General features: G+C 42.0%; 1 protein-coding gene across 19 annotated transcripts in view; it reads left to right on the top strand.

Annotated features, from left to right (window-relative positions):
* The window catches only part of OBSCN (obscurin, cytoskeletal calmodulin and titin-interacting RhoGEF), a 276,095-nt gene that overhangs the window by 100,803 nt on the left and 159,569 nt on the right, over positions 1-15,723 (top strand). For 15 of the 19 annotated variants that reach the window (XM_067530492.1, XM_067530491.1, XM_067530490.1 and 12 more), the window contains exons 36-43: positions 769-1,035; positions 2,970-3,236; positions 4,552-4,821; positions 5,505-5,771; positions 7,342-7,608; positions 10,799-11,071; positions 13,149-13,415; positions 15,454-15,720. In XM_067530492.1, coding sequence (XP_067386593.1) covers positions 769-1,035; positions 2,970-3,236; positions 4,552-4,821; positions 5,505-5,771; positions 7,342-7,608; positions 10,799-11,071; positions 13,149-13,415; positions 15,454-15,720 — 2,145 coding nt within the window. The remainder of the gene's footprint in view (positions 1-768; positions 1,036-2,969; positions 3,237-4,551; positions 4,822-5,504; positions 5,772-7,341; positions 7,609-10,798; positions 11,072-13,148; positions 13,416-15,453; positions 15,721-15,723) is intronic. The other 4 variants (XM_067530494.1, XM_067530493.1, XM_067530483.1 and 1 more) reach the window with 3 other exon arrangements.

The raw sequence follows: 15,723 nt of genomic DNA, 5'->3' as shown, positions 1-15,723 counted from the left end.
CCAGATTCCTACTAGTGGCTTGTAGGTTAAAGGTTCCATACTGCCAATCAAGCCCCTCAGTCAGCCAGTCCAGTGAAGAATAACTTTTCAACAATCTGTTGGCTATAAGAAAGGTAGTCAAGCCACTGGTCGGGGGCTCAAAAGAAAGGGGTTCAAGTCCCGTCTCTATCATAGACCTCCTGTGTGGCCTTAGGCAAATCACTTGATCTTTGTATACCTCAGTTCCCCATCTGTAAAATGAGGATAATTACATTTTCTTTCTTCAACCATTGTCTACCTTGTATGTTTGGAGCGTGAGCTTTGTGAAGCAAGGGCTGACTTTGTGTGTGCGTGCGCGTGCGTGCAGTGCCTAGCACAGTGGAATCTAAATCTCAGTTGGCACATTTAGACACCATTAGAACGTAATACCACTACTACTTTATAATATGTGGATATGCCAGGCGTGGGAGGGGAGGGATGCTATCCTTTTAGAGGGAATTGTTTCCTTTTTAATAAAAACAGGCTTGTGTATTGCAAGGAGAATAGATGCTGCTGCACAATATGAGATGAGGCTTGTGTACTGGATGTATTATTATTGGACTCAACACAAGAGTGACTGGGTGCAATGTAATAGCCTGTGATATACAGGAAGACAGACTTGATCTAATGGTCCCTGCTGGCCGTAAACTCTAGCAGATATGTGACTCTATTAATGATCTCATTAATTATTTATCACTGTTGTTGTGATGATGATTTATTTAGTTGCTATGCAACTTTGGTTTCTTGCAGCCCGGCAGGTGGAAATAACCAAACACTTGCAGGACGTGGAGACCGAGGAGGAAAGCTGCGCTGTCTTCTCCTGTGAGCTGTCCCATGACGACGAGGAGGTGGAATGGCTCCTGAATGACACCGTCCTTTACACCAACAGCAGTAACGAGATCAAGAAGATTGGCAAGTGCCACACACTGACACTAAAGCAAGTCACCCCAGACGATGCGGGAACAGTGACTGTCAAGACGGAGAAGGTGTCCGAGAGCGCCCAGCTGAAGGTGAAAGGTGCGTAATGGCTCCAATCCTATGGACTCATTTAAGAGTGTAAATAAGAAATGAAAAAGAGTTGTTCAGTTGCCCTGTCCTTTCTCTGCCAGTGCAGTATAACTCTATAAAGGCCGTCACTACCCAGAATTTGAGTGGTTAGTTATTGTGGATTCTACCACATCCCTTAGGTGTGAATTTTGTAGTCCAGCTGAAGTTTTTCTTAGGAAATTTGACCTGATATCCCACCAGATTTTTCCCTTGTTCAGTATTATCCTGTTATTTCTCAATGTTGCTCCTTGGGTCACTCTGAAGACATCTTTCCTCAGCTTTCCACCCTTCGAAAATCTATAGGGGATTATTTTGTATAGGCCTTTGATTATTTTTTAGCTAACTCAAGTGTATATCTAATGGGGCACAGCAGATCGCTCCTTCCTTTCAATCAATCTGTTCTGGATTTAGACTGTTTCAACAGCTAGGAAATATGTTGTCATTGTTCTGGATGTACCATTGGCAAGAAGATGACAGAGGGAGAAGATGGAACTAAAGGTTCTCTGAGATTTATTCCCCACTTCCTTTCAGAGAGATTTCCTCCCCGCCATGTTCCCTTGAGAGAGGCTGAGGGATTGTATTTCCCCCCGTCTCCTCAGAGAGACTGAGGGGTTTATGTTGTGTATTTTGTGTCTTGCCTAATTGCCTAGGTTGCTGTAGCAACAGAATTTAGCTTGTTGCCAGAGCAATAGAGTTAGACTATTAGGGGATAGCCCAGCCAATCCTGGCTGGTCTTAGTGTTAGTTCAATAAAGATGCTCCCTGTGTTGCATCTCTCTGTGATCCTGTGCTGATTTTTCTCTCTGAATACAAGCAATTAAAAGGAATTCAACATAACAGTTTACTCCCTGGGTAGCCCTGCAGTCTATCGGCCATTGTTCTGTTTTTCTATATACGCACTTTTAGTCCAAATGTGTGTTGAATTAGATTAAGGAAAATAACAAGGTGTTGGAGGAGGAAGTAGATGGGTGCTAGAACAATTTTTATAGGGGGGGTGCTGGGAGTCATTGAAGCAAACTGTAAACCCTGTATATAATGGAATTCACTTCAAGCCAGGGGGTGCGGCAGCAGCCTTGTTCCATCAACTCTGGAAGGAGAATCTCCATGAGGGAGAGCACAGTACGTTTCTCTCCTGCTGCATTAAGTGTAGGGCAATATGCAGTCTCAAAATAAAGTCACTTCCCTTTCTCTAGGGCTCATTTTATTTCTGAAACACCAACTCAAAACCAGAACTAATCAACTCACACTAATGGGTATTAATTACCTGAACCTTTTCCAGCTTCAGCTGACTGGGAGAGGACACGCCCTTCCCTTGTGTTGGTCCTCCCTGACTATTATGGTGAGACCCACACTAGGGCTTCCCTATCTCTAGGTCTCCCCTGTTGGCTACCTCTGCTTTATAGCTGACTTTCTGTAGGACACTGCATGCTTGCTCTGGGTCATGCATTCTGTGGCTACAGCTTCCAGTTTTAAAGGGCCCAAAGGCCATAAGGTCGACTGGGATGTATACATGTGGCGCAGTTAAAGGCATTGTACCACAGAGAGATGGGTGAGTCATAAAAGCCACCATACACCCCAAGTAGCATCAAGATTCCATGGAACCTCAGCACTGCAAATAACCCCTCATGGTATGGGAGAGGCAGATCAGCCACTCCCACTCATCTCTACATCCTCCCCTTCCCCAAAAAAGGGGTTATTAAAAAGTGGTAGTCCCCTTCTCTCCCTCCAAAATAAATTCCCGGGACATGAGATGTGAGAGTGCCTTAAATTCCATATTTATATCGTCATGGTTGCAGCGAGCATTGATTAAGCCCTCTTCAATCAACTGGAATGTACAGAAAGTGGCTTAGTCTGAAAGTCCTGTTTTTTTTCCTCCTTTTCCACCCACGCATTAATTTCTTTCAGAGAAACCCATTGTCTTCATGAAGTCCCTGGATGATGTTGTTGGGGAGGAGCGTGGTGTGATCACACTGGAGTGTGAGGTCTCCAAACCAAAGGTCAAACCCGTCTGGAAGAAGGACAATGTGGAGCTCACCCCTGGTGACAAGTATGAACAGATGCAAGCTGGGAAGACACTATGCCTCATTGTCCATGATCTGAACAAAAATGATGCTGGTTTATACACTTGTGATATTGGTACTGACCTTGCCAAGTCACGAGTCAGCGTTCAGGGTAGGTGCAGCTGAACACAGTGGTGTTCTTTTATATGGCGCTATGAATGAGTGATGCGTGCATTTATTCCTTGAATCACATATTTTCTTTCATGAGGCGCAGTGGTCTCCATTATAAAATCAATATTTATCGGTAGTTACCAAATGACCAATTGATGTCTCTGCAATCACAGTTATTCTCTATTCTAAGCATAGGGAAAAACTAGGATATTTCAAATAGCATTGAGTGGAAACTGTTGGCGACTCCTAACATTTTAGAGACAGATACTGTAGACATGAAAATTTATCAAGAACTTCATTTGCTCATTTTTATCCTAGATAGCTATAAAATATGCGTTAACTTTAATAAGATGGCCAATAATTTCCATTCGTGTTTATCATTAGTTTATGAGGCATTTGGTATAGCAGAGGTGTTGATTGCTGCACACAACTCTGCTCAATCCAGCTAAAGCACTGAGCTATGGAGCAAATCTTTCCAAACCTTCTGTGATTAATAAAAAATGAGCCAAAATGACAAATTCCTTAATAAAAATATTGATAATACATATGAACCCAAAGGAAGAAATATGGATTTCTTTAAAGAAAGAACATGGAGTTTAACATGTTTCAGCTGTTAACTTAGAGTCCTTTCTGGGGAAACAAAAACAGAATTATATCATCCATTTGAAAAAAAAACGCCCGCAGTCCACTGTTCCTCAGTCCTTGTGACTGTTTGTAGGAATAATGTGTCCCAAATGGCTATCTGTTCTGGGACAGATCTGGAGCTGTCTTGGGCAGGAAGAGAACAGCAGGTCACAAAGTGACAAACAACCACTAACATCTCATTTCTCAGAGCCAGTGTGAGCGGAGACCTACATCTCTCACCCAGCTGTAGAGGCTTCTGAACCGACATTTACTCTCCTCTCCAGCTTGCATGGAATCTTGACTCCATTTCACCAAAGATGCTTGTTCTCCTGAGTGTGCTTATTCTAGTGCAAGCTGTCCAGGAATCTGACAAGTCTTTTTCCCAGCCCTACAATTGCGGAGGTGTTTGGGGGGGGTGGGGCTGGGTTACACTTGACATTAAGGGATAACTTGAGAGTAGTTCTTCCACAATATTAAATATGCAAATGAAGAATGCCGCGATCTTCTGACTCTCATTCGCCTAACCCTTCAGATATACGAACTTAACCAGCAAGTGTTCAATATTGTTATTTATGTGAATTTTAAGCCTTTTCATATATGCAGTTTGCCTGCTCAGGATTCCTACTGCTGTATAATACCACTTTTCTCCAATCCTAAATATTTGTACCATCCATCTTCTTCTTGCCTTCCAGAGCTGAACGTTGGTATCACTAAACGCCTGAAGAACACTGAAGTCCAAGAAGGGGAGAATTGTACTTTTGAATGTATTTTGTCCCATGAAAGCATTGGCGATTTCCTCTGGACGCTGAAGGGAAATGAAGTGCGCAGTGGTGGACGATTTAAGATCTTTAACAAAGGGAGGAAGTACACCCTCAACATCAGAAATGTGGTTGCTGCTGATGCTGGAGAAGTAGTCTTCACTGCTCGCAACTTAAACTCCAAGGCCTCACTGATTGTGAAAGGTAATGAGTACAGAGACATTTAAGAATTTGAGCAATTTCAAAGCCTAGGTTATCTCTGTAAATTGGACAGGCAGAATCCTTCTCATTGAAGGTAAATGGCAACTTTCCCACTGAACTCAATGGGACTAGGAATTGGCCTTAAAAACAAGTTGAAATACTGAAACATTTTATATTTGTTTAAAGCTTTTAAAAGAAATGTGTATGGGTGAGGGAATATTTAAAGTAGCTCATCTCTGACTCGTTTTATGAGAACTATTAATTCTCAATCAGAAACTATAGGTGCAAATAATTGCAGGTGCAAATGAAGTTAAATGACTAGCCACCCAGTTTGCACACACAGTAACAGCATCCATAATTAACTGTGAATGCAAAACGGTAGCCACCAGAAGAATGTATTTTTTACTCAATGGTACCATTCTGTCATTCTTGTAAGTAATTAATGGTCAGTTCTCAATTACTGCTCATTTACATCCAATAAATACAAATAATGCTCATTAAACATGAACACTTACATTTTCCCCAGATACTTATATCTGAAAGTAAATCAATAATGCAATGTGAATTATTTATTCTATTATGTGAACCTTTCTTAGATGATTTTTTAGATATAAGGAAGCCTAGTTCTTCAAAAAACAATAAAGATTCAGAACATGGATTTTAACAGGTATTGTTGCTTCCCTCAGAAAAACCAGCGGAGATTATAAAGCAACTGGAGGATAAGACAGCAGCAGCAGGACAAGACATCAGCCTGAGCTGTGAAATGTCCAAACTTGATACAAATGTGAAGTGGTACAAGGATGGCAAAGCAATCCGAAAAAGCCAAAAATACGACTTGTGCCAAGAGGGAACATGGGCCATACTCGTCATCCATGATGCCACCACCAAGGATACTGGGGAATACACGTGTGAGACAGAGACCTCTAAAACCAAAGCATCACTTACAGTGGAAGGTCAGTGGAAACACACAGAGGAGCCTGAAAGTACATAGAGTAGGGCAAAAAGAAAAAAAAAAAAAAAGGCAAAACTTTTGAAGACATTTTATTCCATTGGCTTTTTTAAATAGACCAATTATTTTGTTTTTCCAAACTTTCTACAGATTTTTATTTCCTTATTTTTTTAGATTAGTAACTTTTTTTTGAAAAAGAAATTCGCAGTTTTGAAAAACCTTACTGTGTGACTTACCTGACTAATCTAAACTGGCAACGGCGAGTGAAAACCACCAAACTCTGAAAATGATATAAATGAAAATTGAAAACTGAAAAACTGTTTGAACTTTATTAATGTTAATTGTACCAAAAATGAGAGAGTGATTAGACCACAATTTATGCCAAAGAGTAGTCCAGTGGCTAGAACAAGGGACTGGGATTTAGAGGAAACTGTCTGTATTCCCATGTTTGCTGCTTACTTTGTGTGTAACCTCTTTGTGATTCAGCTTCCCTATATTTACAATGGAAATAATAACACTTGCCCATTATTATTATTATTATTATTATAATTATTTAACATTTATATTGAAGCAGCACTTAAAGGCCACAACTAAAACACCAGGCACAGTATAGACCAGGGGTGTCAAACTCATTTGCTCTGGCGGGCCAGATTTGAATTAAAGGTACTTCAAGTGGGCCATACAGACCATAAATCGAAATACTAGGCAGTTTTGGAGCGCTGAGTCTCGTGCACCCAGCGCTCCATGCACTGCCGCCAGAGTACACAGATCTCATGGCAGCGCACACAGCCGCCAGAGAGTACAATGCTGTGAGATGTCACGGCAGCGCGTGCTGCCGCCGGGGGCCAGACCAAAATGGTTGGCGGGCTGTATCTGGCCCGCAGGCCGGATGTTTGACACTCCTGGATAGACCTATACTAAATGACGGTCCTTCCCCCAAAGAGTTTGCAGTCTGAAAACCAAAATGTAACAGGTGGTTGAGACCAACCTTTCCACCTCTGGACAGCACTTTGAGGTGTTGAATAAGCGCAAAGTATTACTATTTAGTATTAATAAGAAATAATTTGTCAGTCTCTGACTATATGCTCAGTGTGGTACAATTCTCAAAATATCAAACCAGTTCCAAAACAATCCAGAATGCAGGTCTCAAGAAGATACTATTGTAATAAAGTGGCCTGATTTTCACAGCGCATTGGAATCTATGAAAATCAGGCCAGCAGTTCGAATTCAAAGGGAGGGCCTGGATTTGTCCCTAAACTCATTGTATGTGTCTTTTTGTTAGTACTCTGGGCTAGTGAACTAGATCTGGATATCTTTGCATTTCCATGACACACGGTAGATATACCCATTTCAAGTGGACACAGCGGGGGGAGACTGATGACATTTTATTTCTTTACAAGGGTCTGATTCTCCTTGCTGTTTTATACAGTCATTTACACCTGTGCACGGGAGACGTATCTGATCTCACTTGTACAGCCGTAAATGATTGCAAAGCAGTGGAGACTTACGTCCAGGGTGTTTGTGGTGTACTTGGGGACCATGTCGGGATAACCATTTGTTGTCACTGTCCTCAGAAAAACCCAATCGCTTTGTCAAGGAGCTTTCAGACCTGAAAGTGGATGAAAAAGGAGTCGCTGTTTTTATGTGTCAGACTGAGAAAACCGCACCAACGGTGACCTGGAGGAAAGGGATGGTTGAGCTCAAGACAAGCAAGAAATATGAGATCACCCAGACAGGGAACATCCTGCAACTCACGATTAACGACTTAGTGAAAAACGACAGCGACACGTACACCTGTGACATTGGCGAGGCCCAGTCTAGAGCCAAGCTGACCGTACAAGGTATGAACGGCTTGAATGCATGACAAAGTACGGCACGACAGGCAGATGCAGAAGAGTGTGTTGGAAAGCTGACCTCAGCTTCCCGGCAGCTGAGAAGGGCTAGTTCAAGGATGCAAGTTGGATTACAGCCCAGGGGCTCACGTTTTCAGAAATGATTAGTGATTCTGGGTGCCTTCATTTCTTGGTGCCCAGATTGTGACTCCTTGAAGGAGGCTGAGTTTCAGAAACTGCCTGAGCATTCACCCAGCCCCCTAGAAAGTGATTTGAATGGGGCACCTTGAATCACTAGTCACTTCTGAAAATTTAGGCCTGAAATGCTGTGGGTGCGATGTGAAAAATGGGCTGGGGTATGTGTGTATACATGTGATTGACAGGATTTGTGGAGCCAGGAGGTGGTGGTGGGGAACGGAGGGAGGGTAGTTCTGCACATGTACACAGGGCCTGTGTGAGTGGCAGCTTTCAGGCTGTGGTGGTAGCTGAAGAATACCTCTGCTGCCGTTGAAGAGGCATTGCTTCTCCTGAGCCCTATGGCAAACCCCTGCCCCAAACCTGTGCTCTTGGGCCAGGCACAAGGTACATACACTTGGCCCGTGGGTACATTTTACTCTGCCCTTTCAAGTAGTTGAATTAATTTTAGACCCTTCCATAATCAGTGTGGGTTGTGCACTAATTCATATGAGTTGGCCAGGTGAGGTGAGCTTTAATGCTCAACTCAATGGTATTTCTTTGTCTGTCTGCAATGTGATAACTTTCAGGTGGGGGATAGGACACACACAGCTCTCCTGACCTGCGGTAGGGATTGGGGGAGAGAATGGGGGACCTTAGTATGAGGGCAGTGAGAAATGGGGCATTCACAGAACCCCTGGCATTGGGAGGTTGAGGGTGGGGGTGGCAGACAGGGCATGGATTGTGGGGGAGGTTAGGATTAGGGGTAGAACTGGTTGGAAATTTTCCAGTGGAACATTTTCTCATCAGAATTTGCTTGATTCATCAAAATCTAAACATTCCACAGGAGTGCAGTGAGCTTAGCCTTGAGAAGCAAGGAAGTGACCTTCTAGGTGGCCAAACGAAGTGAGGCCTATGACTCATCTCGATGGCATTCCTCTGTTTCTGTGTCAGCAATGCAGTAACTTCTGAAGACCATGTCCGATCAATGCTAACGTTTCAGAGAAAGTTCTAGGCAGCACTGGGAGGAACCCTATTGATTTTGGAGATAGTCAAAAAACCAGAACTTGGGAAAAGCCTGGTTTCCACACAGTGCTTATATGGTGCTGCAGGCAGAGGAGCCTGGTGACATCAGAGGTAATTCAAGCAATCATCCCTCCCTCCCTCGCGTTAATTTGCATGCTTCAATCCCATTGGTTGAAATGAGTCAACAAATTAAACTGCAGGTCAGGACTGAGGTGGTTTGACAGAATTGGGGGTGGGGTGGGGATTCAGGACTGGAACAGCAGGAGCTGTTTCAGATCAGGAGCCATATTGACTAAGGAAGGACTAGGATGGAGATTTGCACTGTGGCTCCTTCCACAATTCACTTGCCTCAGGCAAGATTTATGTACCTTTGTCTGGACAAAACTGATTTAGTTAATCCGAACAGTGCCCATTTGGTGCCTCAGGCAGAGAGATTCCTCTTCCTCAACACCAAACAGACACTGTCAGTGGGGAAGATGACCAAGGCAGGCAGCAGGGCTAGGGTTTTAAAGCTAAGGTTAGGGCTAGGGTTACTGCAGGAGTGCGTAATGACGGATTGAGTTATTTCTGATGTCAGCACGAAAAGGATACTGTCAAGAGGAAGTTGTTCTTGAAATGACACTGATAAAACAAAAGAGAAAAGAAGAGGAGCAGTTTAGATGACTTAACAATACAATGTTAGGGTTAGTGGCAGTACCTCGTAAAATTGCTATGGATTCAGGGATGAACATCTCCCATTATCTGCCAGTTCAGCGTGCGACCCTCTAGTTTTCCAAAATCAACAAACTGCCCCAAAATAGGGAGAATCCATGGCCTTGCATAAGATGTTGTTGCATGGTGTGAAAGATTTCTAATGCCAATTTTAAATAACTTTTAGACCTTTAAAATATTTGATTTTACCACAAGAAAGGGCATTGTTATTAAGCTCAAATATGACTGAAAACATGCCTAGAATATTCTCTGAAATGTTAGAATTGATCGGATATGGTCTTCAAAAGTTATTGCATTGCTGACATAGAAACAGAGGAATGCCATCGAGTTGAATTTTAGGCCTCACTTTTTTGGCCACCTAAAAGGTCACATACTTCATTGCTTCTGTAGGCTAAACTCATTGCACTCCTGCGGAATGTTTAGATTTGGATGAATTGGCAAATTTTGATGGGAAAGTTTCCAACCAGCTCTACCCCTAACCGTATCTCCCCCACCAACCCACAGTCATGAAACAAGCCTAGTCCATGAAAAGTATGGTAGAATCTTGGTTTTTGTGGTACAGTAACACTTCTTGAATTTGTTTTGTAATTCACAGTGACATCAGGAATATCTTTATGTATAGATAATCTTTTTTTTCTTGCTCTTAGACTGAGTTCCAGGACTGCTTCTTGGTTTTGCTTTGGCAGATAAATTACTAAAACAGTTCCCAAATGAAATCTCCATTGGTCAATGTGTTTGTCATTTGGCTGTTTACAGAGAAGTTGGAATCAAGCTGCTAGTAGTGCTAAAGAAGAAAATTGTATGTGGGGCTAGCAAAATTTGATAAATAGAGAGAGTGTTTTTGGGAGCAGCCACTCAATGAATCTGGATGTCCAGAAAACATAGCATATTAAGGGCTCACTCTTTTTTCAGGTCCATATAGAGGATTTCACCTCTGACATTCTGCTGTCACTACTTCTGACAAACATCTATGTGCTTCACTTATAGGGAGATTAAAATATTGGAGTTGTATGGGATATTTACAAATCAGTGCTGTGTAATTTAGTGTCCTGAACTTGTCTTCATCCTGTTCTGGTGTGTCCTGTAAATATTAATTTTCTTCACCTTAATGAAGTCTTTGGTCAATAACAGTGGAATTATATTTCAACCTTCTGCACCAAAAATTGTGTTCCTTTCACAAAAGCACTTGTGCTGGAGGTCATGTCACTGGCATTTCCCTTTGCCTTTGTCAGAATACAGGGATAGAAGCTAAGGAGTCCAGCAATTGATATGTCTGTGTTCCTTTCAGGCCAGAAAGTTCTAATAATAGAAGATCTGGAAGATGTTGATGTGGTAGAAGGAGAATCTGCCATGTTCAAATGCAGAATCTCTCCAGTAGAATATAGCAATGTGCAGTGGTTTTTGGATAAAACCCCACTCCATACCAATGAACTTAATGAGATCCAGTCTCAGCCTGGAGGATATCACTTGCTAACCTTGAAAAAACTGTCACTGAAGGATTCGGGGGTCATTACCTTTGACGCTGGTGATAAGAAAACATCTGCCAGTTTGGTTGTTAAAGGTAATTCAAGCATAAAGGCTGCAGGAAAGGATAAAGTGAGTAGAGACAAGCACTGAAGCACTGGATAGTGGTATACGTGTGTAGATGGAGGGATAGCAGTAAATGCTGTAAATTAGGTCCTGCGATATCTATGTGTGTATGTTCATGAATAGTGTCGTGGGTCTACCTGATGAGGGAGTTAACACATTGCAGCCCTGTAGACGTTTCTTTTATAATTTGGTTATTGGGACTTTCATGGAAAAATACAATATATTGACTTGTGCGTCGGAAACGTATTGCCAGTTTTTCATGAGCTGCGATGATTAAGTGAGGGAAGTAATCATCTTAGAAAAACAGTTGCCATGCAATTAATACATTTTTCTTTTTCTTTCTTTTTTAATATAATATGAAAAGCCACATTACGTATATTCTCAATCATTTAACTCTGCCAGTTTTTCCAGAAAATTTAAAGTAAGGGAAAAATGTGAATCTAGAGTTTGTAGTGAAGGTCTGAGAAAGGGAGTTCTTTAGTTAGAGAAGTCAGTATTGAGAAGCAAGGGAGAGAGAGTCAAGTGGAGAGAGTCAATGAGGCCATGTGGCCTGAATGTAATGAATTCAGGATGCCTGTTGTGTACCTCTTGGACTCATAAAACGATTCTTCAGTATGCAGAGCTGAGTAAAATACATGGCTTTTGCTGCATCAAATTGAACACTCTTTTTTTTTGCAGAATCTCATGAAAATTTTTGGAAGGGTGAAACTTGGCACCATTTTACAAAATTGGCATTGTTTTGCAGAATGAGCAGCTGTTTTCAGAAAGCAAAAAAGCAGCTTTGACTTACAAAGCACTGACGTTCAAGTGCCGAAAGCTTAGAATCATAGAAGATGAGGGTTGGAAGGGACCTCAGGAAGTCATCTATCCAACCCCCTGCTCAAAGCAGGACCAGCCACAACTAAATTACCTCAGCCAGGGCTTTGTCAAGCCAGGCCTTAAAAACCTTTAAGGATGGAGATTCCATCACCTCCCTAAATAATCTTTTCCAATGCTTCTTCACCCTCCTAGTGAAAAAGCTTTTTCTAATATCCAACCTAGACCTCCCCCACTGCATCTTGAGACCATTGCTCCTTGTTCCGTCACGTGCCACCACTGAGAACAGCCTAGCTCCATCCCCCCTTTGAAACCCCTCTTCAGGTATTTGAGGTCTGCTATCAAATCCCCCCCCCCCCATTCTTCTCTTCTGCAGACTAAACAAGCCCAGTTCCCTCAGCCTCTCCTCATAAGTCATGTGCTCCAGCCCCATAATAATTTTTGTTGCCCTCCGCTGGATTCTCTCCAATTTGTCCACATCCTTCTTGTAGTAGAGGGACCCAAACTGGACATAATACTGCAAATGTGGCTTCATCAGTGCCGAATAGAGGGGAATAATCACTTCCCTCGATCAACTGGCCAATACTCCTACTAATGCAGCCCAATGTGCTGTTAGCTTTCTTAGCAACAAGGGCACACTGCTGACTCATATCCAGCTTCTTGTCCACTGTAACCCCCAGGTCCTTTTCTGCAGGTGATCTTGTGACAATCTGCTGGCAAAAAACCAGTTGCTAATTCACTTCTTTACAAAAGCAATGAGAAGCCAAAAATCAACAGATGATTGACTTTGGCAGATTTGCTTTCCATGTCAGATCAGTTTTTTCACTGTGCACATATCCACTCATTTTTTAGGCTGAAGCCTCACATTGTAGATTGTTTACATTGAAGGGGATCTTGGGGAATTTTTCTGAATTAGTGAAATTTATGCTTCTCTCTAGTTAATGTTAAACCATGCCTGTTATAGATGACTTATCCCTGATTCATATTCTTCTACAGAGACATTTGGTCTCTGGATTTTGCCATATTGTACCAAGTTTTTTCAAACCTTTTACTAGGGTTCTTTCACGTCTTGGGGTAGAGAACCCCTTTAATGCCTCCCAGCCCCCAATTGTTCTTTTCTGATAATGAGGTTGCAGAATATTGAACCATATATTTGGTACAGATAATCACATATAAGGAATGTGCTGCTTCCCTCCCTCTGAAAATCTCAGACAAGTTTCATATAATTCTAGAGAAGCCCTGCATCTTTACAAAGGAGCTTGCTGATGCTGAAATCATTGAGGGAGAGGATGCCTTTCTTCATTGTGAAACTTCCAAATCAGAAAGCCCGGTAAAGTGGTGCAAAGATGGGAAGACCCTTAGAAACTCCTCTAAGTATAAGATCAGCAGGTCGGGATTTGAAGCCACTCTTGTCATTCATGGGACAGAAGAGAGAGACAGTGGCAGATATGAGTGTGAGGCTGGAACAGCTAAAAGTAGTGCAGTTATCACTGTCCAGGGTAAGGAAGTTTGGAATGATGGTTTGGGTTGTTGCAAGTATGCCTAACATAAAGGTCAAAATAACAATTTAACGTCTGGGTGCAACTAAAGTGAAAATTAACTCCATCTCCTCACACTGTAACTCCAACTATGTTCTGACTAACTCACCTGGACAGCCTCCAGACAGGTGATAAAGTATAAAATAGACAAAATGTTTATTCTGAGATCGAAATGAGCATTGTAACGCAGCGGTACACAGGGGCTGGGTGTCCTTTACTAAACTGAAAGGAAAATTCCCTTCTCAGTTATGCACATTGATTTGTAGTCAGCTTCCTTATGTGTGCTGATCTCTCACGAATGTCACTGAGTCCTCCAGGTATGTGGAAAGAGCACGGAGTGCAAGATTTTGCCCTAAGAATGGAAGGTAGAACTATCTTAACAACAACATGATGGAGCGTTTTGTGGTTGTTACTGATCTTGATTTGTTCATTTGTTATGCTTTTGTACCACACTAGGGGACCGATCCAACCCCTGTTAAAGACAATAGAAACTCTCACATTAATTTCAATACGAACTGGATCTGATCCTTCGGGGGAGAGTATTTTTTTAATCAAGAAAAAGGAGAAATGCAATGTTTTATGTTATACAGCAGCTACAATTCATTTGAAATTTCTCCTCTTCTGCATTAAAGGGTTAAATAAAATAGATTCAAATGATCCCCAGTGGAATAAAAGATTTAGATGACCCATGGGATAAGGATATGTTATAATAATTGTACTGCCATGCCCCTTCCAGCTAACCTATCCCATGAAGTTCACGCAACAGTTCCAGAATGAGGAGATGGTAGAGAAAGGCAATTCCATATGAAAGGTGTGTGTGTGTCAAACTAGGGCTGAAAGTGGAATGGAGGAAAGGTGCTGCTGTTCTTCACTGAAGCAACTAGTGTGTGTGAGAAATCAGAAAGTGTAAGTGCTGAGCGGCTCATTCATAAGTTTGTGCTAGAAGACACTAGTGAATATGTTTGTAAAAACAGAGACAATCAAACAACAGTACTTCCAACTGTTCCTAGTCTGAAGGGGGAAACCCCACCAGAAGTTTCCTCTCCTCTTTTCCACCCTTAGTACTAACAGAAACTTCGGATGCCACCTACTCTTCACTAAATCACTGTCTGACAGAAGCTGTGTAGGAATTTTCAATGGGACTCTTATCTACATGCTCACCTTTCTCTCTGTGTATGCTTTGCAGTGTTTGCTAAGTTAGTGTATCTTCCTGTCTGTTGATAATGTGTCTGGCTTCCTAGAAGAAGAAGGGATCCTTGACCGGGAAAACTAATCTGTCAGCTATTGTTTATCATGCTCTTTGTCCCATCCTTCTGTTCTCTTTTTGTGTGTATTAATTTACCTTCCTAGGTCTCTCTCTTTTTTTTTACGGCAATGGCCTACCTCTGAACACCTGTCTGGAGTGTGGTCCAACTTCTCACATCCCTGACTGACTGAGAGCTGCAAAATATAGTACTAGAGAAAGGCCACCTTTAACTAACTACAGTGACAAGAATGGTGTAAAACTGTTCCCCCTTCTGTATATTCAATACTTAACAGCATGAAGTAGGCATGCAGATAGCTAGTACTTCATACTGATATAGGTGGGTTGAAGGTGCTCAGTTTCTCTCACAAGAGTCTCTACATTACATGAGACAGAGATTTCATGCTATTCACTTAAGTGTTTAAACCTTTTAAATAATATTTGTGGTGTTGTTAATAATTAAGGTGCTCTAAAATATGTATTTGGTTTATGGTTTTACTTCAAACTATATTGCACTGACAGCAGGAGATGGATTATTAGAATCTAAGCACTTTTTCATCCCGGCATTATGTGATTCGAGCAGGGGGTTGGACTAGATGACCTCCTGAGGTCCCTTCCAACCCTAATCGTCTATGAATCTGTGATTCTACATCTTACTTGAAAAGGCTCCTGTGGAATGAACCAAAAAAGGGGAAAAGTGATTTTCAGGCACTCTTGTTTTCTTGAATGGTCACAGACTGCAATTCTACATTTTAGCTCTGCCAGTTCTTTTCAAACGAGAACTCCAGAATGAGGAAGCTAAAGAAGGAAGTCAAGTCAAACTGACTTGTGAGCTGAGCAAACCTGACATCCCAGTGAAATGGACAAAGGGAGATCTAGTTCTACAACCCACTGACAAGTATGAGTTAAAGCAGCATGGTACTGTTGCAGAGCTCATTATTCAAGATGCCAAATCTACAGATGCTGGAGACTATACCTGCAGCACTGGAGAACAAAAGACAACTGCTCGGGTGAAAGTAAATGGTA

Source organism: Emydura macquarii, unplaced genomic scaffold, assembly GCF_026122565.2.
Source record: "Emydura macquarii macquarii isolate MOO-44397 ecotype Brisbane River unplaced genomic scaffold, CSIRO-AGI_Emac_v2 contig_3080, whole genome shotgun sequence".
Lineage (NCBI taxonomy): Eukaryota > Metazoa > Chordata > Testudines > Chelidae > Emydura > Emydura macquarii.
The sequence above is the reverse complement of the archived record's forward strand: the minus strand, read 5'-3'. Positions and strand labels throughout refer to the sequence as shown.